This window comes from Papaver somniferum, unplaced genomic scaffold, assembly GCF_003573695.1.
Source record: "Papaver somniferum cultivar HN1 unplaced genomic scaffold, ASM357369v1 unplaced-scaffold_41, whole genome shotgun sequence".
In the NCBI taxonomy this organism is placed as follows: domain Eukaryota; kingdom Viridiplantae; phylum Streptophyta; class Magnoliopsida; order Ranunculales; family Papaveraceae; genus Papaver; species Papaver somniferum.
This window is the reverse complement of record NW_020646638.1, coordinates 1,064,284-1,072,901: the sequence shown is the minus strand read 5'-3', so window position 1 is coordinate 1,072,901 and position 8,618 is coordinate 1,064,284. Positions and strand designations below refer to the sequence as shown.

Genomic DNA, 8,618 nt, shown 5'->3' with positions numbered 1-8,618 from the left:
AAGTGACGAAGATTTCGAGGAATGTTGAAGATTAGACATGTGGAATAGGAGCTACTAAAGTTTCATTATCTTTTTTGTATTCCATATGTATTGATAGTTTTTTCACTAAAATTGACAAAGAGGGAGATTGTTAGAGCACCGCTCTGTCAAACTCGCATGCGTTACTATCTCAAGCATGTTTATCAATGTTAGTGATCAAAACTATAAGTCTTGATTTCTAGTCTCTTATAGCTAAGTCTCGGACTAGGATAATAAGTGTAGTTGAGCTCAAGGACTTCATGGCGATTCATCATACAAGTAGAAGATCTACTCAAGGAACCGGTGGAACTTCTCGACAAAAAGGTATGTGGAGACTTGAACTTATCTGTCACTCAAAAGTCTATCTATTTTATCTCCTACTCTTTGAGACAAAAGTCGTATGCTATATATATAGACTAGATCATACACATTTGGTATTTCGAGCCGAGTATATCTTGCCTATCTATATCTCGAAATATGTGTTGGTAAGATTTTCGCTTCGACCAAGTTTATCTTTACCTAGTGACGAAAGTCATGAATGTTTCAATCACTTTGAAAATTGCTTTGACGAGAAATAGTGTGACAACTATATAACGTCCTCTAAGTATGTTTCAATGATTGGAATGAGAGTTTAGATTACATAACCAATGGATTCCTTGAACCGAAGTTATCGAACTTTGTTGATCAAGAGAACCGGAAGTACATCAAGTGCCAAGTCCGCGAACTCAGTTCGCGAACTGCCGAAGTTCTCAAACCCGAGAATTTCTACTGGAGTTGACAAACTACTTGCGTGAGCCAAGTCCGCGAACCCAGTACGCGAACCGGCGTAGTTCTCGAACCCGAGAATTTCTGCTGGAGTTTGTAAACTCTATCCGGTGTCTTAAGTCCGCGAACCTAGTCTGCGAACTTGAGAAGGTTATATATCTAAAGATGATTTCTGAACTTAATCTTAAAAGACTAAGGAATGCTTTTGCAAACCGTGGATATTAAAGTTCATGAACCGATTCGAGTGAATCAAATCATCTTTGCTTCAATTGTGTCTTGTGTAGTTACATAAGATTTCCTTGCAATTGAACAACTCTCTTAACTAGTTCATTTGAGTCAATTGAACTAGTTATGGTGAAGAAGAACATGGTTGGTATGAAACGCTCATATGGTTAACCTCTTTGGGTAGACTATTGTTGAACCAACAATGTACACGTTTGGGTGCGGTTAACAAACCTAGAAGCGTACAATCATTTGTGTATGACAAGCTAAGTTTTCGATCTAACGGTTGAGAAATATTAGCTTGAATCTAAATCAGGTTTTCATCTAACGGTGAATATTGATTGCTTTGCAACTAAGGCAAAACCCTGATTTGAAGACTATATAAAGGAGACATTTAGCATTGAGAAAACTAATCCCCACACGTCCGTGTTATACTAGTTTCTCTGCTAGAGTCGGTTCTCCTTTAACCTTTGGTTTTCTTCTTCTAAAACTAGGTTAACGACTTAAATACTTCATTGGAATTGTGAAGCCAGACCGATACTACTTTTATCGTAGTTGTGTGATCTGATCTTGCATCTTCTATCGTACGAGTACAATCATATTGATTGGCTTGAAATCGTGAGACTTCTCCGATAGGAAAGATATAAAAAGTAATCACAAACACCTTCGTCTCATCGTTTGTGATTCCACGACATCTTGTTTCGCTACCATACGATTAAGATTGTTGTGAGGTGATTGATTAATCTAGGATGTTCTTCGGGAATAAAAGACCGGATTATTATTTGGTTCCTGTTCACCTTGATTATTATCAAAAGACGGAACAAAAACTTTTAGGGTTTTTCTGTGGGAGACAGATTGATCCTTTGATAGACTTGTATGTGTGATACAGATTTGTTTATTGTTAAAGCCTGCGATTTTGGGTAGTAGCAACTCTTAGTTGTGGGTGAGATCAGCTAAGGGAATCAAGTGCGCGGTATCCTGCTGGGATCAGAGGCGTAGGGAGTACAATTGTACCTTGGATCAGTGGGAGACTGATTGGGGTTCAACTATAGTCCAGTCCGAAGTTAGCTTGGAGTAGGCTAGTTTTTGTAGCGGCTTAATACAGTGTGTATTGAATCTGGACTAGGTACCGGGGTTTTTCTGCATTTGCGGTTTCCTCGTTAACAAAATTCTGGTGTCTGTGTTATTTCTATTTATATTTGGTTATATAATTGAAATAATACAGGTTGTGTGTTTGAATCAATCAATTGAAAAACCAACCTTTGGCTGTTGATTGATATTGATTGATCCTTGGACATTGGTCTTTGGTACCGTCCAAGTTATTCCTTGTGTTTGATTATTGACTCGTTGATTTCTATTAGCTTGAGTGAATCAAAACAAGAGAGAGATATTAACTCCTTGAGATACTTTTATCTAGATTGAGTCTGACTGTCTAGTTGATTCTCTAGTAAGTGTTTCGGAGTTAGTCCATAGAGATTGCTAATCGAAATATTGGGTGGTGTTGTTAGACCCCCGCTTTTTCAGTTAGTGATGCTTTTTTTGCATAAAAATTTATCTGAGAATGTTTACATGGAACAATCTCCTGGTTTTGTTGATCTTGAGCATCCCACCTATTGTGTCATCTTCAAAAATCTTTATACAGACTCAAACAAGCTCCTAGATCTTGGTACGGGATATTTAGTGGTTATATCTTCTTACTTATGGTTTCACTAATTCTTTCTGTGATGCTTCTATGTTCATCTATCACAAGAATTCTGAGAGAATGATTCTTTTAGTTTATGCAGATGACATTATTCTTGTGGGAACTTCTGACTCTCTACTTACTTCCTTTATCACTTCTCTGAAGTCTGAGTTTGCCATGAAAGATCTTGGATCCTAACATTACTTTCTAGGAATATGAGCTATTTTGATTCTTCAGCAAATAAGTTGCTTCTTACTCAGAACAAGTACTCTGTTGATCTGCTAAGAAAACATGATATGTTGGGTTGTAAACCACGTAAAACTCCAGTGACTTCTGGTCCAAGAATTTCTTCTTATGATGGTGAAATTTTGAAGGATGCATCTTCTTATAGAAGCTTAGTGGGAGGACTACAAATATCTGACTCTAACTAGATCTGATATTAGTTTTGCAGTAAACTATGTCAGTCAGTTCATGCGTTGTCCTACTGATATTCATTTCCAACTTGCTAAACATATTCTCATATATATTAAAGGATATCTTGGTCAAGGTATTACTCTAGGAGGTGGCAACTACTCTGAACTTATAGCTTACTGTGATAGTGACATGGATGGTTGTCTTGACACACGCAAATCTACTTTAGGATATTGTGTTTTTGTGGGTGGAAATCTTGTTTCTTGGTCAGCAAAGAAACAACACACCATTTCTCGCTCCTCTACTGAAGCTGAATACAAAAGTCTTGCAAATGCAGCAGCTGAAATTCTATGGCTATCTTACTTATTTGATGAGCTATTTGTCAAATTATCTCTTCCCTGCAAGTTATTCTGTGACAATTTTGGTGCATAAAGTTTAACTGAAAATCCCATTTTTCATGCTCGCACTAAACACATTGAGGTGGACTATCATATGATACGTCATGTAGTTAAAACTGGTTTCGTGAAGGTTTCTTATATCCATACTCTTACAGGGGTGTATTGGATTATGATTTAGAAGGATATTTAAGAATCCTTAAAACTCTTAGGTATTCAATTAGGATATGTAAGGAATCATTAAATATCTATGGTATTCAATTAGGATTGTTTTAGATTCCACAAATATCCATGGTATTCAATTCATTTAAGATTTCTTAGAATAGTTAAGGGTCAAGATAAATATGGATTGTTATGGATATTTATATGCAAAATATATGTGTTATTATCTGATATCAATCTCAACCCAAACCACAAGAATTTGATGGATTGTTATGGATAAATTTTTTTTCTATCACATCATGCTATATTTTTCCACTACCACCTACCAACCATCGCCACCACCACACACCACCAACCAGTAACACCACCACCACCAAATTACCAGCATCTGCCACCAACAACCACCACCGCCACCACACACCGACAACTACCACCACCACCAACAACCACCGCCACCACACACCAACAACCACGACCACTGACACCAACCACCACCACCGCCAACCACCGCCACCACCAACCACCGACACACACCACCGCCGACACTACCTGAATTTGTGGATGTATTATTTTTTTATAAAAGGGAAAAATGGTGACTTTGGTTTTTTTCAATTATATTATACCAATTTGGTAAATCACTTTAGTTTTTATAAATCTCCGATATAATCCAAATTATATATATCTATAATAATCTATAAGATTCTTTTAAGAAACATTATAAATCCACTAGATTCAGGCAAACTAATACTCCCTCTGTTTCAAAATAATAGGCAGATTTGTGTCTAAATTTACACACAAACCTGCCTATTATTTTGAAACGGAGAGAGTATATATTTTTATCCATATAAATCCTAATCCAATATACCCTTGTTAGTCAGGTAGCTGATTTGTTCACTAACGGATTATCCAAGTCTCGGTTTGGTTTACTGAAGGACCAACTAATGCATGTTGTGCGCACATCAGTTTGAGGGGATGTTAGACTCATTGTTGTATCCGTACGTTATACGGACTCTTTCTATGCAGCCAATCCTGTCACAGAATTTTCTAGTGTGTGCCAACTGTTTCTACCTGTAATAACAGTAACAGTTTTCTGTTACAGTTATGATGTTTCACCTCCTGTAATTTTCATTTTGTTCCGTTGAGTCAATAAGTCTTTATATAGACTTGGTCCTGTAGCTTCTTTGAGTAACTTTTACAATCAATCAATACTTAAAGTATCATTACAGGGATTCATATGATCTTCCCAACAGGCGAACCGTCGTAATAATCGACCAGGACTTTCCATCCACCATTACAGATCATTACAGGGATTCCAATGATCTTCCCAACAGGAGAACCGTCGTAATAGTCGACCAGGACTTTCTATCCACCATGACATACGAGTTATGACGCCACAGGCACAGGGTCTTCTCTGTTTATTGCTAGTGTTTGCCTGGCCCAACAATTGAACATGAAAAAATATACAATAGTTTAATTTCTGCCCCTTGTTTTTTTCAAATTGGAACACAATGGGCAAGCTGTCTCTGTAAACGAGACATGGTGGTAATCAAGTACGAGACATGGTGGTAATCAAGTAGTATGTATGATGTTGTTAGTCATAAGACGTCATTTTGCGGATGTATTATATGGAACTATTAAATTACTTAATGATGTCATATATCAGTTTTGACTCTTTTCCATGCTCAGTATATTACTAATTATCAAACTTTATGGAAATATAGGTAATGGAAGTCAATTATAAGGTCAAGTCACCTATAACTTTAGGTAGAGAGACCTCGAGTCTCCTTCGGTTATAATGACCACAATATTATTATTATCTTATCCACTCAATTGTATATACTAATTTCTCACCCGTGCGATGCACGGATATATTTCTTGCTTACGGAATATTAAATGCCTATTATAAAAAAATATTATAAATTATAAAATTGGGTAACCAATCAATAAATATAATAGTCTTCTTAAAAATAAAAAATTAATAAGCTAATATCTGAGTTGGTGTGAAAAAAATAAAATTACCCAAAAAGGATAAAATGAATATAAGCCCCAATAAATATAAATTTCAAGGGAGACAATGAAATGAAAATGAACTTCTTTTTAGCATCGTTCTTCATGACTATAAAGTATTCTTCTATGTCCTGGTGAGGAATGATAGTTGTCTTGGATGAAAAGTATATATTTGTTTCCTCTGTATAGGTAAAAAAATATTGTAATTATATTAAAAATAATAATGAAGGGGGCTTCAGATGGATGTTCTATCACATTAATTCGTTTCATCATTGCAATCACTAACCGAACCCCCCTCATTCAGTAGCTATAATGAAATGCGATAATCGATCGGTTGTTGGTTGTTTAGGCGGCTAAGGTCATGGAAGTTGCTCCTACTCTTACTCGTGCATAAGTGGCACCATTCAATTTATGAATCATATGAATCACATGATAATGAGTTCATATACCCTTATGATATATTCTTAAATGAATACGTGGTGAAGGATGGCTTATTCTAGGTTGGGAAAATGGAATGCACAGAAAGGTCTCCAGTCATGTCTCTCTAACAAATCTTTCGGCGGGACAGTCTAAACTGTTTTCTTTTTTTAAGTTTCACTTTCAAGAAAAATTAATATTCAGTAGTTTTATTTTCATCATCAAGATAAACTGAGCAAGAAATAAAAAACATTTAGATGATTTTATCAATAAAATCATGCTGCGGCGCATCAATACCAAGTACCTCTTCTCCCTCACTGATCTTGTCTATCACGACGTAACAGATATAATCCATCTTGACGAACAGAATAGTAGCAACTGTTTAGGCATAGATAGAGGTGCCTATCTCCCCATCCATTTCCATGGTAAACCTCAAAGGAGGTAGTCTAAACTGCATTACTTTATCGTCACCAGTCTATATTGTGCTACTCTATCATCACCTCCCCGTAATAACAAAAATCACCCATACCACCACCAATATAACTTTGACATCGTCAAGAAGTCTAACTTGTTGTAAATTGGAAGTTAAAAAAAATATTAATTATTAAATAACAATAGACCGGTGGTATGGGTGATTTTTGTTATTTGCATACCTCTGGTCCATATTTTGTTTATGAAAGTCCTTCAATGTACAATTAGTATACGTTGCTTTCCATTCTATAATAGCGCGTCCGCTTCAAGTTGTTGACATCTTAGGAATTGGATTATAGGGTAATCCTTTACAGGAATTATGGGAATTCAAATCTTGGAAATGAATTACCCTGTAAAGGAGATTTTTTGAAAGAGGAAAGAAAATAACGAATTAGGAGGGGTAGTATAGCCATTTATTATCGATTTCCTTGATTCCAATTACTTTCCATCGGTGAATCAACGGAAAAGAAAACAACAGATTTATTAGTGTATTTCGGTTGGAGGAATTGGGCCAAAATAAAAAATACTAAATCTTGCACTTACTTGAAACAAAGAATGAAAATAAAGTTAAAATTTCAATCCCAACCATATTATATTCTGCTTCAAGAAAAAAAAATATTAAATTCGTTCATCGATTTCAATATAAAACTTCTCTTTGGTTTTTTTCAGTGAAACAAATCAATTGTTATATAAATATCACACGTTATAATACGTTATAACTTAGTGAAAGTAAAATACAAAGCTGTTGCTTACAATGTAGCTTACAATGTAAACGAAAGAGGAAAATAGAGATTTACATGAGCCATTTTACCAAACAAAAATATCTGCCTAAATAATTATTGGCCATAATGTCGACATCATCAAGATTACCTCAACAAAACAATGACTACAATTGCAGTACTGAATTACTGCACTTTATTTCAAAAACAACGTAAAAAAGTAATTAAGTGAAAGGAATTACAATCGAAGGATTTGGGTAAAAGATCAATTTCTTTGCACTCGAGAAAACCATGAAGAGATCAAAATCTCAGCCTTAAATATCCGCAGTTCGATATATAAAGTCAAGATGAAATTATGAAGAATTATGAAGTGTTAATTAGTTTAATAACGACCTCTCCCATTGTAGGTATTTTTTGCGGCTGCTCATGGAGACAACACATATGGGTATTAATAATTTATAACTGGTTAATATCAATTTAATTTACATTCGGGAGCTGTCAACTCAATCAACTTGAACATGTTGATTTTGGATTCTTTATGTCAGACGTTGTATAACATTTCGACTACCAAGCATATCTCCATTATGGATGCTTTGAGTTCTGGTGAAGCCGGTACTAATTGGAATCTTGGCCTGAATAGTCGAAGGAGATTATATGATTGTGAAATTCAGCAGCTGCTAACGATTTTTCCGCTACTGGACACTATTCAGGTATCTCCGGATGAGGATGATGAAATGATTTGGGTAGGTAATAAGAATGGAGTCTACTCAGTTCAGTCAGCATATGCTAAGGAGGTTGGTTTGGCGGCGGTTAGTGAGTCCTTTCCAAGAAAAAAGATCTGGTCAATAAATTGGCCATTAAAACACGCCTTCTTCCTTTGGCAGGAAGTCCTAGATAGACTGCCTACTCTAGTGAACTTACAAAAAAGGGGCTCCGCCATTATCTCCACTAACGGCTCGCCTATTTCTAATCGGTGCATATTATGCGGAACTCATCCTGAGAGCAACGACCATCTGTTTATCCACTGTGAATTTGCTATCAGCATTTGGTACTATTTCAGGAATTGCGCAAGAAAACTAGATGACGCTCCTTCTTCAGTCTTGGGTATCATTTCTAGTTGGAATTCTAGTGGTTTATCTGTTCTGGGTAAGGAGATATGGAAGAGGATGCCTACTAGAATAATATGGAATATTTGACTCGAAAGGAATAATAGGACGTTTAACGTCAAAGCTCGGCAGTGGTCTTCTCTTATTTCTGATATCAAAATTCAAACTTTCTATTGGGCTTCTTCGAAATCTGGTTTCGAAAGCATTCATCCTGAAGATGTTGTTGTTAATTGGGAGAACATTT

The 8,618-nt window shown here is 35.9% G+C and overlaps 1 protein-coding gene across 1 annotated transcript; it reads left to right on the top strand.

The window, feature by feature from the left end:
- Nucleotides 1-2,901: 2,901 nt before the first annotated feature.
- LOC113342428 (uncharacterized mitochondrial protein AtMg00810-like) lies at nucleotides 2,902-3,529 on the top strand. The gene is made up of 2 exons (XM_026586985.1): nucleotides 2,902-3,046; nucleotides 3,138-3,529. Exons 1-2 carry the CDS (start codon nucleotides 2,902-2,904, stop codon nucleotides 3,527-3,529), a joined length of 537 nt encoding a protein of 178 aa, XP_026442770.1.
- Nucleotides 3,530-8,618: the final 5,089 nt, after the last annotated feature.

Bases quoted from the DNA above. Each gene is read 5' to 3' on its own strand.
- LOC113342428 (XM_026586985.1), top strand. From the start codon at position 2,902: ATGAGCTATTTTGATTCTTCAGCAAATAAGTTGCTTCTTACTCAGAAC. The intron at 3,047-3,137 runs GTGAAATTTTGA...TTAGTTTTGCAG, and splicing joins AAGAATTTCTTCTTATGATG to TAAACTATGTCAGTCAGTTC.